At 41.3% G+C, this 15,506-nt stretch overlaps 1 protein-coding gene across 1 annotated transcript in view; it reads left to right on the top strand.

The window, feature by feature from the left end:
* GATB (glutamyl-tRNA amidotransferase subunit B) overlaps positions 1 to 15,506 on the top strand; it is a 657,300-nt gene that overhangs the window by 169,081 nt on the left and 472,713 nt on the right. Inside the window, exon 4 of the mRNA XM_053700220.1 lies at positions 12,591 to 12,789. Coding sequence (XP_053556195.1) covers positions 12,591 to 12,789 — 199 coding nt within the window. The remainder of the gene's footprint in view (positions 1 to 12,590; positions 12,790 to 15,506) is intronic.

The raw sequence follows: 15,506 nt of genomic DNA, 5'->3' as shown, positions 1-15,506 counted from the left end.
GTGGAAAGTGAATGAAGAAAAGAGTTCTCTATCCCGTCTCACAAGAGTCTTCTTTCTCGGAACTCTAATAGATTCTGTAGAAATGAGGATTTACCTGACAGAGACCAGGTTATCATAACTTCTAAATTCCTGCTGTGTTCTTTATTCCACTCCTCGCCCTTCGGTGGCTCAGTGTATGGAAGTAATCGGCTTAATGGTAGTGGCAATGGACATAGTGCCGTTCGCCCGCCTGCATCTCAGACCGCTGCAACTCTGCATGCTCAGCCAGTGGAATGGGGATTACACAGATTTGTTCCCTCTACTAAATCTGGATCAAGAGACCAGGGATTCTCTTCTCTGGTGGCTATCTCGGGTCCATCTGTCCAAAGGTATGACCTTTTGCAGGCCAGATTGGACAATTGTAATGACAGATGCCAGGCTTCTAGGCTGGGGGGCAGTCTGGAACTCCCTGAAGGCTCAGGGATCGTGGACTCAGGAGGAGACACTCCTTCCGATAAACATTCTGGAACTAAGAGCGATATTCAATGCTCTTCAGGCTTGGCCTCAGCTAGCGACAATGAGGTTCATAAGATTTCAGTCGGACAACATCACGACTGTGGCTTACATCAACCATCAAGGCGGAACAAGGAGTTCCCTAGCGATGTTAGAAGTCTCAAAGATAATTCGCTGGGCAAAGATTCACTCTTGCCACCTATCAGCTATCCATATCCCAGGTGTAGAGAACTGGGAGGCGGATTTTCTAAGTCGACAGACTTTTCATCCGGGGGAGTGAGAACTCCATCCGGAGTTGTTTGCACAATTGATTCATTGTTGGGGCAAACCAGAACTGGATCTCATGGCGTCTCGCCAGAACGCCAAACTTCCTTGTTACGGATCCAGGTCCAGGGACCCCAAGGCAACGCTGATAGATGCTCTAGCAGCGCCCTGGTCTTTCAACCTGGCTTATGTGTTTCCACCGTTTCCTCTGCTCCCTCGTCTGATTGCCAAAATCAAGCAGGAGAGAGCATCAGTGATCTTGATGGCGCCTGCGTGGCCACGCAGGACTTGGTATGCAGATCTGGTGGACATGTCATCCTTTCCACCATGGACTCTGCCGCTGAGACAGGACCTTCTACTTCAAGGTCCTTTCAACCTTCCAAATCTAATTTCTCTGAGGCTGACTGCCTGGAGATTGAACGCTTGATTTTATCAAAGCGTGGTTTCTCTGAGTCAGTCATTGACACCTTAATTCAGGCTCGAAAGCCTGTCACCAGGAAAATCTATCATAAGATATGGCGTAAATATCTTTATTGGTGTGAATCCAAGGGCTACTCATGGAGTAAGGTGAGGATTCCCAGGATATTATCATTTCTCCAAGAAGGATTGGAGAAAGGTTTGTCAGCTAGTTCCTTAAAGGGACAGATTTCTGCTCTGTCTATTCTTTTGCACAAGCGTCTGGCGGATGTTCCAGACGTTCAGGCATTTTGTCAGGCTTTAGTTCTTCAGGGGGTTCCGTTTGAACCTCTTCATTCCATAGATATCAAACTTTTATCTTGGAAAGTTCTTTCTTTCATGTAATTAGCAAGAGTCCATGAGCTAGTGACGTATGGGATATACATTCCTACCAGGAGGGGCCAAGTTTCCCAAACCTCAAAATGCCTATAAATACACCCCTCACCACACCCACAATTCAGTTTTACAAACTTTGCCTCCGATGGAGGTGGTGAAGTAAGTTTGTGCTAGATTCTATGTTGATATGCGCTCCGCAGCAAGTTGGAGCCCGGTTTTCCTCTCAGCGTGCAGTGAATGTCAGAGGGTTGTGAGGAGAGTATTGCCTATTTGAATGCAGTGATCTCCTTCTACGGGGTCTATTTCATAGGTTCTCTGTTATCGGTCGTAGAGATTCATCTCTTACCTCCCTTTTCAGATCGACGATATACTCTTATATATACCATTACCTCTGCTGATTCTCGTTTCAGTACTGGTTTGGTTTTCTACAAACATGTAGATGAGTGTCCTGGGGTAAGTAAATCTTATTTTCTGTGACACTCTAAGCTATGGTTGGGCACTTTGTTTATAAAGTTCTAAATATATGTATTCAAACATTTATTTGCCTTGACTCAGAATGTTCAACTTTCCTTATTTTTCAGACAGTCAGTTTCATATTTGGGATTATGCATTTGAATTATTCATTTTTTCTTACCTTCAAAAATTTGACTCTTTTTTCCCTGTGGGCTGTTAGGCTCGCGGGGGCTGAAAATGCTTAATTTTATTGCGTCATTCTTGGCGCGGACTTTTTTGGCGCAAAAATTCTTTTCCGTTTCCGGCGTCATACGTGTCGCCGGAAGTTGCGTCATTTTTTGACGTTTTTTTTGCGCCAAAAATGTCGGCGTTCCGGATGTGGCGTCATTTTTGGCGCCAAAAGCATTTAGGCGCCGAATAATGTGGGCGTCTTATTTGGCGCTAAAAAATATGGGCGTCGCTTTTGTCTCCACATTATTTAAGTCTCTTTTTTTCATTGCTTCTGGTTGCTAGAAGCTTGTTCTTTGGCATTTTTTCCCATTCCTGAAACTGTCATTTAAGGAATTTGATCAATTTTGCTTTATATGTTGTTTTTTCTCTTACATATTGCAAGATGTCTCACGTTGCATCTGAGTCAGAAGATACTACAGGAAAATCGCTGTCTAGTGCTGGATCTACCAAAGCTAAGTGTATCTGCTGTAAATTTTTGGTAGCTATTCCTCCGGCTGTTGTTTGTATTAATTGTCATGACAAACTTATTAATGCAGATAATATTTCCTTTAGTAAAGTACCATTGTCTGTTGCAGTTCCCTCAACATCTAAGGTGCAGAATGTTCCTGATAACATAAGAGATTTTGTTTCTGAATCCATCAAGAAGGCTATGTCTGTTATTTCTCCTTCTAGTAAACGTAAAAAATCTTTTAAAACTTCTCTCCCTACAGATGAATTTTTAAATGAACATCATCATTCTGATTCTGATGACTCTTCTGGTTCAGAGGATTCTGTTTCAGAGATTGATGCTGATAAATCTTCATATTTATTTAAAATGGAATTTATTCGTTCTTTACTTAAAGAAGTATTAATTGCTTTAGAAATAGAGGATTCTGGTCCTCTTGATACTAATTCTAAACGTTTAAATAAGGTATTTAAATCTCCTGTGGTTATTCCAGAAGTTTTTCCTGTTCCTAATGCTATTTCTGCAGTAATTTCCAAAGAATGGGATAAATTGGGTAATTCATTTACTCCTTCTAAACGTTTTAAGCAATTATATCCTGTACCGTCTGACAGGTTAGAATTTTGGGGCAAAATCCCTAAAGTTGATGGGGCTATTTCTACCCTTGCTAAACGTACTACCATTCCTACGTCAGATGGTACTTCATTTAAAGATCCTTTAGATAGGAAAATTGAATCCTTTCTAAGAAAAGCTTATCTGTGTTCAGGTAATCTTCTTAGACCTGCTATATCATTGGCTGATGTTGCTGCAGCTTCAACTTTTTGGTTGGAAACTTTAGCGCAACAAGTAACAAATCATGATTCTCATGATATTATTATTCTTCTTCAGCATGCTAATAATTTTATCTGTGATGCCATTTTTGATATTATCAGAGTTGATGTCAGGTTTATGTCTCTAGCTATTTTAGCTAGAAGAGCTTTATGGCTTAAGACTTGGAATGCTGATATGGCTTCTAAATCAACTCTACTTTCCATTTCTTTCCAGGGTAACAAATTATTTGGTTCTCAGTTGGATTCTATTATCTCAACTGTTACTGGTGGGAAAGGAACTTTTTTACCACAGGATAAAAAATCTAAGGGTAAAAACAGGGCTAATAATCGTTTTCGTTCCTTTCGTTTCAACAAAGAACAAAAGCCTGATCCTTCATCCTCAGGAGCAGTTTCAGTTTGGAAACCATCTCCAGTCTGGAATAAATCCAAGCCTGCTAGAAAGGCAAAGCCTGCTTCTAAGTCCACATGAAGGTGCGGCCCTCATTCCAGCTCAGCTGGTAGGGGGCAGGTTACGTTTTTTCAAAGAAATTTGGATCAATTCTGTTCACAATCTTTGGATTCAGAACATTGTTTCAGAAGGGTACAGAATTGGTTTCAAGATGAGACCTCCTGCAAAGAGATTTTTTCTTTCCCGTGTCCCAGTAAATCCAGTGAAAGCTCAAGCATTTCTGAATTGTGTTTCAGATCTAGAGTTGGCTGGAGTAATTATGCCAGTTCCAGTTCCGGAACAGGGGATGGGGTTTTATTCAAATCTCTTCATTGTACCAAAGAAGGAGAATTCCTTCAGACCAGTTCTGGATCTAAAAATATTGAATCATTATGTAAGGATACCAACGTTCAAGATGGTAACTGTAAGGAATATCTTGCCTTTTGTTCAGCAAGGGAATTATATGTCCACAATAGATTTACAGGATGCATATCTGCATATTCCGATTCATCCAGATCATTATCAGTTCCTGAGATTCTCTTTTCTGGACAAGCATTACCAGTTTGTGGCTCTACCGTTTGGCCTAGCTACAGCTCCAAGAATTTTTACAAAGGTTCTCGGTGCCCTTCTGTCTGTAATCAGAGAACAGGGTATTGTGGTATTTCCTTATTTGAACGATATCTTGGTACTTGCTCAGTCTTTACATTTAGCAGAATCTCATACGAATCGACTTGTGTTGTTTCTTCAAGATCATGGTTGGAGGATCAATTTACCAAAAAGTTCTTTGATTCCTCAGACAAGGGTAACCTTTCTGGGTTTCCAGATAGATTCAGTGTCCATGACTCTGTCTTTAACAGACAAGAGACGTCTAAAATTGATTGCAGCTTGTCGAAACCTTCAGTCACAATCATTCCCTTCGGTAGCCTTATGCATAGAAATTCTAGGTCTTATGACTGCTGCATCGGACGCGATCCCCTTTGCTCGTTTTCACATGCGACCTCTTCAGCTCTGTATGCTGAATCAATGGTGCAAGGATTACACAAAGATATTTCAATTAATATCTTTAAAACCGATTGTTCGACACTCTCTAACGTGGTGGACAGATCACCATCGTTTAATTCAGGGGGCTTCTTTTGTGCTTCCGACCTGGACTGTAATTTCAACAGATGCAAGTCTCACAGGTTGGGGAGCTGTGTGGGGATCTCTGACGGCACAAGGAGTTTGGGAATCTCAGGAGGTGAGATTACCGATCAATATTTTGGAACTCCGTGCAATTTTCAGAGCTCTTCAGTTTTGGCCTCTTCTGAAGAGAGAATCGTTAATTTGTTTTCAGACAGACAATGTCACAACTGTGGCATACATCAATCATCAAGGAGGGACTCACAGTCCTCTGGCTATGAAAGAAGTATCTCGAATTTTGGTTTGGGCGGAATCCAGCTCCTGTCTAATCTCTGCGGTTCATATCCCAGGTATAGACAATTGGGAAGCGGATTATCTCAGTCGCCAAACGTTGCATCCGGGCGAATGGTCTCTTCACCCAGAGATATTTCTTCAGATTGTTCAAATGTGGGAACTTCCAGAAATAGATCTGATGGCGTCTCATCTAAACAAGAAACTTCCCAGGTATCTGTCCAGATCCCGGGATCCTCAGGCGGAGGCAGTGGATGCATTATCACTTCCTTGGAAGTATCATCCTGCCTATATCTTTCCGCCTCTAGTTCTTCTTCCAAGAGTAATCTCCAAGATTCTGAAGGAATGCTCGTTTGTTCTGCTGGTAGCTCCGGCATGGCCTCACAGGTTTTGGTATGCGGATCTTGTCCGGATGGCCTCTTGCCAACCGTGGACTCTTCCGTTAAGACCAGACCTTCTGTCTCAAGGTCCTTTTTTCCATCAGGATCTGAAATCCTTAAATTTAAAGGTATGGAGATTGAACGCTTGATTCTTGGTCAAAGAGGTTTCTCTGACTCTGTGATTAATACTATGTTACAGGCTCGTAAATCTGTATCTAGAGAGATATATTATAGAGTCTGGAAGACTTATATTTCTTGGTGTCTTTCTCATCATTTTTTTTGGCATTCTTTTAGAATACCGAGAATATTACAGTTTCTTCAGGATGGTTTAGATAAGGGTTTGTCCGCAAGTTCCTTGAAAGGACAAATCTCTGCTCTTTCTGTTCTTTTTCACAGAAAGATTGCTATTCTTCCTGATATTCATTGTTTTGTACAAGCTTTGGTTCGTATAAAACCTGTCATTAAGTCAATTTCTCCTCCTTGGAGTTTGAATTTGGTTCTGGGGGCTCTTCAAGCTCCTCCATTTGAACCTATGCATTCATTGGACATTAAATTACTTTCTTGGAAAGTTTTGTTCCTTTTGGCCATCTCTTCTGCCAGAAGAGTTTCTGAATTATCTGCTCTTTCTTGTGAGTCTCCTTTTCTGATTTTTCATCAGGATAAGGCGGTGTTGCGAACATCTTTTGAATTTTTACCTAAAGTTGTGAATTCCAACAACATTAGTAGAGAAATTGTGGTTCCTTCATTATGTCCTAATCCTAAGAATTCTAAGGAGAAATCGTTGCATTCTTTGGATGTTGTTAGAGCTTTGAAATATTATGTTGAAGCTACTAAATCTTTCCGAAAGACTTCTAGTCTATTTGTTATCTTTTCCGGTTCTAGAAAAGGCCAGAAAGCTTCTGCCATTTCTTTGGCATCTTGGTTGAAATCTTTAATTCATCTTGCCTATGTTGAGTCGGGTAAAACTCCGCCTCAGAGGATTACAGCTCATTCTACTAGGTCAGTTTCTACTTCCTGGGCGTTTAGGAATGAAGCTTCGGTTGATCAGATTTGCAAAGCAGCAACTTGGTCCTCTTTGCATACTTTTACTAAATTCTACCATTTTGATGTATTTTCTTCTTCTGAAGCAGTTTTTGGTAGAAAAGTACTTCAGGCAGCGGTTTCAGTTTGAATCTTCTGCTTATGTTTTTCATTAAACTTTATTTTGGGTGTGGATTATTTTCAGCAGGAATTGGCTGTCTTTATTTTATCCCTCCCTCTCTAGTGACTCTTGTGTGGTAAGATCCACATCTTGGGTAATCATTATCCCATACGTCACTAGCTCATGGACTCTTGCTAATTACATGAAAGAAAACATAATTTATGTAAGAACTTACCTGATAAATTCATTTCTTTCATATTAGCAAGAGTCCATAAGGCCCGCCCTTTTCTCCAACATAGGTGTGTCCGGTCCACGGCGTCATCCTTACTTGTGGGATATTCTCTTCCCCAACAGGAAATGGCAAAGAGCCCAGCAAAGCTGGTCACATGATCCCTCCTAGGCTCCGCCTTCCCCAGTCATTCTCTTTGCCGTTGTACAGGCAACATCTCCACGGAGATGGCTTAGAGTTTTTTGGTGTTTAAACAGATATCACTGGGGGTAAGGGCCACGCCCTTCCTCAGGATAGGTCTTTCAAGGCTAAAAATAAACCAAATTTTCGTCCCTTTCACAGAAACGGACCAGCCCCAAGTTCTACATCCTCTAAGCAAGAGGGTAATACTTCTCAAACCAAGCCAGCCTGGAGGCCAATGCAAGGCTGGAACAAAGGTAAGCAGGCCAAGAAACCTGCCACTGCTACCAAGACAGCATGAGATGTTGGCCCCCGATCCGGGACCGGATCTGGTGGGGGGCAGACTTTCTCTCTTCGCTCAGGCTTGGGCAAGAGATGTTCTGGATCCTTGGGCGCTAGAAATAGTCTCCCAAGGTTATCTTCTGGAATTCAAGGAGCTACCCCCAAGGGGGAGGTTCCACAGGTCTCAATTGTCTTCAGACCACATAAAAAGACAGGCATTCTTACATTGTGTAGAAGACCTGTTAAAAATGGGAGTGATTAATCCTGTTCCATTAGGAGAACAAGGGATGGGATTCTACTCCAATCTGTTCATAGTTCCCAAAAAAGAGGGAACATTCAGACCAATCTTAGATCTCAAGATCCTAAACAAATTTCTCAAGGTTCCATCGTTCAAAATGGAAACCATTCGGACAATTCTTCCTTCCATCCAGGAAGGTCAATTCATGACCACGGTGGATTTAAAGGATGCGTATCTACATATTCCTATCCACAAGGAACATCATCGGTTCCTAAGGTTCGCCTTTCTGGACAAGCATTACCAGTTTGTGGCACTTCCATTCGGATTAGCCACTGCTCCAAGAATTTTCACAAAGGTACTAGGGTCCCTTCTAGCGGTGCTAAGACCAAGGGGCATTGCAGTAGTACCTTACTTGGACGACATACTGATTCAAGCGTCGTCTCTACCTCAAGCAAAGGCTCATACGGACATTGTCCTGGCCTTTCTCAGATCTCACGGGTGGAAAGTGAACGTAGAAAAAAGTTCTCTATCTCCGTCAACAAGAGTTCCCTTCTTGGGAACAATAATAGACTCCTTAGAAATGAGGATTTTTCTGACAGAAGCCAGAAAATCAAAACTTCTAAGCGCGTGTCAAGTACTTCATTCTGTTCTTCCTTCCATAGCGCAGTGCATGGAAGTAATAGGTTTGATGGTTGCGGCAATGGACATAGTTCCTTTTGCGCGAATTCATCTAAGACCATTACAACTGTGCATGCTCAGTCAGTGGAATGGGGATTATACAGATTTGTCTCCGACGATACAAGTAGATCAGAGGACCAGAGATTCACTCCGTTGGTGGCTGACCCTGGACAACCTGTCACAAGGGATGAGCTTCCGCAGACCAGAGTGGGTCATTGTCACGACCGATGCCAGTCTGGTGGGCTGGGGCGCGGTCTGGGAACCCCTGAAAGCTCAGGGTCTTTGGTCTCGGGAAGAATCTCTTCTCCCGATAAATATTCTGGAACTAAGAGCGATATTCAATGCTCTCAAGGCTTGGCCTCAGCTAGCAAAGGCCAAATTCATACGGTTTCAATCAGACAACATGACGACTGTTGCGTATATCAACCATCAGGGGGGAACAAGGAGTTCCCTGGCGATGGAAGAAGTGACCAAAATAATTCAATGGGCGGAGACTCACTCCTGCCACTTGTCTGCAATCCACATCCCAGGAGTGGAAAATTGGGAAGCGGATTTTCTGAGTCGTCAGACATTTCATCCGGGGGAGTGGGAACTCCATCCGGAAATCTTTGCCCAAATAATTCAATTGTGGGGCATTCCAGACATGGATCTGATGGCGTCTCGTCAGAACTTTAAGGTTCCTTGCTACGGGTCCAGATCCAGGGATCCCAAGGCGACTCTAGTGGATGCACTAGTAGCACCTTGGAGCTTCAACCTAGCTTATGTGTTCCCACCGTTTCCTCTCATTCCCAGGCTGGTAGCCAGGATCAAACAGGAGAGGGTATCGGTGATCTTGATAGCTCCTGCGTGGCCACGCAGGACTTGGTATGCAGATCTTGTGAATATGTCATCGGCTCCACCATGGAAGCTACCTTTGAGACAGGACCTTCTTGTTCAAGGTCCGTTCGAACATCCGAATCTGGCCTCACTCCAACTGACTGCTTGGAGATTGAACGCTTGATTTTATCAAAGCGAGGGTTCTCAGATTCTGTCATTGATACTCTTGTTCAGGCCAGAAAGCCTGTAACTAGAAAAATCTACCATAAAATATGGAAAAAATATATCTGTTGGTGTGAATCTAAAGGATTCCCATGGAACAAGATAAAAATTCCTAAGATTCTATCCTTTCTTCAAGAAGGTTTGGAGAAAGGATTATCTGCAAGTTCTTTGAAGGGACAGATTTCTGCTTTATCTGTTTTACTTCACAAAAAGCTGGCGGCTGTGCCAGATGTTCAAGCTTTTGTTCAGGCTCTGGTTAGAATCAAGCCTGTTTACAAACCTTTGACTCCTCCTTGGAGTCTTAATTTAGTTCTTTCAGTTCTTCAGGGGGTTCCGTTTGAACCCCTACATTCCGTTGATATCAAGTTATTATCTTGGAAAGTTTTGTTTTTGGTTGCAATTTCTTCTGCTAGAAGAGTTTAGAGTTATCTGCTCTGCAGTGTTCTCCTCCTTATCTGGTGTTCCATGCAGATAAGGTGGTTTTGCGTACTAAACCTGGTTTTCTTCCGAAAGTTGTTTCTAACAAAAATATTAACCAGGAGATAGTCGTGCCTTCTTTGTGTCCGAATCCAGTTTCAAAGAAGGAACGTTTGTTGCACAATTTGGATGTAGTTCGTGCTCTAAAATTCTATTTAGAGGCTACAAAGGATTTCAGACAAACATCTTCCTTGTTTGTTGTTTATTCTGGTAAAAGGAGAGGTCAAAAAGCAACTTCTACCTCTCTCTCTTTTTGGCTTAAAAGCATCATCAGATTGGCTTATGAGACTGCCGGACGGCAGCCTCCTGAAAGAATCACAGCTCATTCCACTAGGGCCGTGGCTTCCACATGGGCCTTCAAGAACGAGGCTTCTGTTGATCAGATATGTAAGGCAGCGACTTGGTCTTCACTGCACACTTTTACCAAATTTTACAAATTTGATACTTTTGCTTCTTCTGAGGCTATTTTTGGGAGAAAGGTTTTGCAAGCCGTGGTGCCTTCCATCTAGGTGACCTGATTTGCTCCCTCCCATCATCCGTGTCCTAAAGCTTTGGTATTGGTTCCCACAAGTAAGGATGACGCCGTGGACCGGACACACCTATGTTGGAGAAAACAGAATTTATGTTTACCTGATAAATTACTTTCTCCAACGGTGTGTCCGGTCCACGGCCCGCCCTGGTTTTTTAATCAGGTCTGATGATTTATTTTCTCTAACTACAGTCACCACGGTATCATATGATTTCTCCTATGCAAATATTCCTCCTTTACGTCGGTCGAATGACTGGGGAAGGCGGAGCCTAGGAGGGATCATGTGACCAGCTTTGCTGGGCTCTTTGCCATTTCCTGTTGGGGAAGAGAATATCCCACAAGTAAGGATGACGCCGTGGACCGGACACACCGTTGGAGAAAGTAATTTATCAGGTAAACATAAATTCTGTTTTTTTGTGGTGGTTTTGATTTTGTATAAAGCACAATTATTCCAATTCCTTATTTTATATGCTTTCGCACTTTTTTATCACCCCACTTCTTGGCTATTCGTTAAACTGAATTGTGGGTGTGGTGAGGGGTGTATTTATAGGCATTTTGAGGTTTGGGAAACTTTGCCCCTCCTGGTAGGAATGTATATCCCATACGTCACTAGCTCATGGACTCTTGCTAATATGAAAGAAATGAATTTATCAGGTAAGTTCTTACATAAATTATGTTTTTTTTGGTAGCTATTTCCTCGGCTCGTAGAGTTTCCGAGTTGTCTGCCTTACAATGTGATTCTCCTTATCTGATCTTCCATGCAGATAAGGTAGTTCTGCGTACCAAACCTGGGTTTTTACCTAAGGTGGTATCTACTAAGAATATCAATCAGGAGATTGTTGTTCCATCATTGTGTCCTAATCCTTCTTCAAAGAAAGAACGTCTATTACACAATCTTGACGTGGTTCGTGCTTTAAAGTATTATTTACAAGCTACTAAAGATTTTCGTCAAACATCTGCTTTGTTTGTTGTCTACTCTGGACAGAGGAGAGGCCAAAAGGCTTCGGCAACTTCTCTTTCTTTTTGGCTAAGGATTATAATACGCTTAGCTTATGAGACTGCTGGCCAGCAGCCTCCTGAAAGAATTACAGCTCATTCTACTAGAGCTGTGGCTTCCACATGGGCCTTTAAAAATGAGGCTTCTGTTGAACAGATTTGTAAGGCGGCGACTTGGTCTTCGCTTCATACCTTTTTAAAATTCTATAAATTTGATACTTTTGCTTCTTCGGAGGCTATTTTTGGGAGAAAGGTTTTACAGGCAGTGGTACCTTCCGTTTAAGTACCTGCCTTGTCCCTCCCTTCATCCGCGTACTTTAGCTTTGGTATTGGTATCCCACAAGTAATGGATGATCCGTGGACTGGATACACCTTACAAGAGAAAACATAATTTATGCTTACCTGATAAATTTATTTCTCTTGTGGTGTATCCAGTCCACGGCCCGCCCTGTCATTTTAAGGCAGGTATTTTTTAATTTTAAACTAGTCACCACTGCACCCTATGGTTTCTCCTTTCTCTGTTTGTTTTCGGTCGAATGACTGGATATGGCAGTTAGGGGAGGAGCTATATAGCAGCTCTGCTGTGGGTGATCCTCTTGCAACTTCCTGTTGGGAAGGAGAATATCCCACAAGTAATGGATGATCCGTGGACTGGATACACCACAAGAGAAATAAATTTATCAGGTAAGCATAAATTATGTTTTTTTTGTTTTTTTTTCTCCACTTGGCATGCTTATAAGATATATCATGGAGAATGTTAGGTTATTTCATTAAGACTGGTTTCTTACCTCTCTTGAGTTCAGAATAGTTTTTAGCAGGTGCTTAAATATTTAAACAATCCGAAATGTATAGCTTTTAAGAATAGCATCAATGTCAGAGGTAAAACACACATTAAATGCAAATATGATTCATGTTGATAAGAAATATAAGATAACTATAAAAAACTGTCTTTTGTAGAGCAATGCATAGCAGGTGTCTCTATCTTCAAAATTCTGAAACTGAACACTGCTTGTCACACTCTTAGCTGTTTAATTAAAAGACCATGATAAAATATGTCGCTAATAAGTTTCATTATATACAGGCTGGATTTCAAATTACTCAACAAAGGCTTCCAATTGCAGTTAATGGAAACCTCACATACTGCCATCAGATAGGGAAAAGATGGGATCAGATGGTCACAAAATCTGTAAGAATTAAACAGGTGCAACTGGAACAGGATAGTGGCAAAAGTCTACATGATGACACTAGGAGACAAACGCTAATTGACTTGAACAGAGCAGGTATGTTTAATTCCATGTTGCTTTCTTAATTTACACTAACTGAAATGGTTACAGTCTAGAGATGATTACTTTGTTAGACACATTGGGGTCAATTCCAGTCTGTCTGATTTTCTAATTCAGTATCGGAAAAACCAATAAAAAGAAAAAAAAAATCAGATGATCCAAAGCAATCACAATCTTCCTGTGTCAAACACAGTTGAGCTTGATATCTCCCAGGATATTCAATCTCCATTTCCCCACACTGATAATGGCCCCTTTTATAGTGGGTTAATGGGGTTAATTGAGTCCATGTGTGTGTGCTGCCCTTGGATAAAGTGGTGTTTTTAATGTTATTTACTGGTAGGTATATATTGGTATTGATATCTATATTGATTTCACAACTGGAGATATATTGTAGATGTTTTTTCTTTGTGTTTTTACATGTACATATTGATAATGCTGACATACTCAATATAGTCTATTAGGCATGAGACTATCATTGTCAAAAAGGACTGTTGCTGTTGTTCGTGTGGGCTGCTCCATCTTATTTTTCTGATTCAAGCTTGCGCAGATCGTTGGCCCATTGTTCGATCTTTGGGTGATGAGTATTTATTGTGCCTTTTGGCTGTTGAACGTAATATGTCCATTTTGTGGTCAATGCTTTCCATGCTTTGTATGGGTGAATTTTCTGATATATGATACAATCTTTTTTTATATTACGTAAATTATGTTGTTGTTTGCATTGTAATCGCTATGATTGCAAATAAAAAGCCATATTGAGAGCTAGAAAACAGCCAATAAACACAATTGGAAAGATTAGAATTGGCCCCAGTACTTAGTATTGTATCTATAATATGGAATCATTGAATGGCAATAGATTCAGTACTTAATATTATATAGTATTAAAATTAATTTAAATGTTCATAGGCAGAAGCTTTTTTATTACTAAGAAACTGAATTCCTTATGTATAGAACATAAACCTACACATAATGTTTTTTTTGAGGTTTAATGACTTCTCAAAAAAAAAAATATATACTTATTCTTGTGTAAAGCAATATAAATCCATTGTCACACAAAATGTTCCATCAGTCATATCCAACATCAAAGTTATTTTACATATCTAAATTTCTTGTCCACTGATTCTGACTTCATTCTGGCTATCCACAATACTCCTTCCTTTCACATTTTTTATACTGTATATTTTGCTAAATGTGATTTTATTTATATGTTATGTTGAAAGTTCTGGAGCCTTTTTTATGCAAAAGTTTTTAATAATAATATGCAACACAAGAAAGAAAGATGAAAACAAATCTTCAGTTTTTCTTAATATATGCACTTATGTGAATATGGCTTAAAGGGACACTCAAGTCAAAATAAACTTTCTTTTACAAGATATGACGAGTCCACGGATTTCATCCTTATTTATGGAATATCGCCTCCTGGTTAGCAGGAGGAGGCAAAGAGCTCCACAGCAGAGCTGCATAAATAGCTCCTCCCTTCCCCCCCAACCCAGTCATTCTCTTTGCCTGTGTTAGTGATAGGAAGAGGCAGAGTGAGGTGTTAGTTATATTTTCTTCAATCAAGAGTTTATTATTTTTAAAGTGGTGCCACTGTGTGCTACTTTGTCTGGGCTATAGCCTAGACCAAATCAGTCTCTTCTATACAAAAAGAGAAGCATTTGGTGGCTTCAAAGCAATGGGAACTGGTGAGACATAATTCTCACTGTGCCTCCCATAGATGTCTGCTGCCCTGCTTGCAAAAGTCTGAGGGGTAAAGCTCAGTACTTTTTGTTCCCACAGGCCAATGTAAAGAGGAGAAAATAACTTCACAAGCCTGGTGTGATGCCTTACTGTCGGGCAAACGTATAAGGTATTTCTGAAATGGGATACACACAGAAAGGACTTGGCACGCTATTTATGGAATATCCCTGGGATGGGGGTAAGTTCTTAAACGGCAGATTTGTTAATCAGAAGCAACACAAATTTTTTTCTGTTGATCTCCAAGCGGCTTATTACTACTGAATAACAGCCGACAGGGAGGATTGTAAGGTATTAGATAGGATTATTGTGTTGATGTGTTGCATATCCCTGTGTCTTAGGCTTGATATTGCTGAATTTGGAAGCCGACAGACAGGGTGCTCCTATTTGGACATCATGTGTTCTACCATAAGGTTGTCTGTGCAGGTTCCAATGTTTTTATGTTAAGTAGCAATAGATTTGGGAACTGCCTGGGAGATTTGTTGATAAGGGATGGTTTAATATATAATGATGCCCCTACTCACTTCGGCTTATGTTTTCAGCCGACAGAGAAATTTATGTGTCCCACTCAGGCATGTGTTTCACTTGTTGGGATCTTACTGACATGGCACCCGACAGGGGGATTTGTGCCTTTCAACTGGTGGTACTTGAGTACTGTAAGGGGCTCCAGCGGCTCCATTTTGTTTTTGTTAGACTTTGCCACGCACAGGAGAGTTGAGCTTCGTTACGCGCCACTGTGTGCGCACCATTTGCCTCCTCGTTGCTCTTCTGGCGGCTCCATCTCTGATTGATGAGCTCGATACGCCCACGATGGGTGGAGCTTTGTTGCATACCATGGGGTGCACGCTATTTGGGTCTTTTCCTCTCATGGATCGCAGGGTGCCTCTTCAGCTGTATTTCAACAACATACAGCTGAGAGGTCTTCGCGCCGTCTAGAGAGTTTTTTTGTGTGACGGTGGCATCTTCTCTGTCATGATTAG

Source organism: Bombina bombina, chromosome 2 (assembly GCF_027579735.1).
Source record: "Bombina bombina isolate aBomBom1 chromosome 2, aBomBom1.pri, whole genome shotgun sequence".
NCBI classification, from domain to species: Eukaryota; Metazoa; Chordata; class Amphibia; order Anura; family Bombinatoridae; genus Bombina; species Bombina bombina.
Note: the sequence above shows the minus strand (reverse complement) of the source record. Positions and strands in the feature narration are given on the sequence as shown.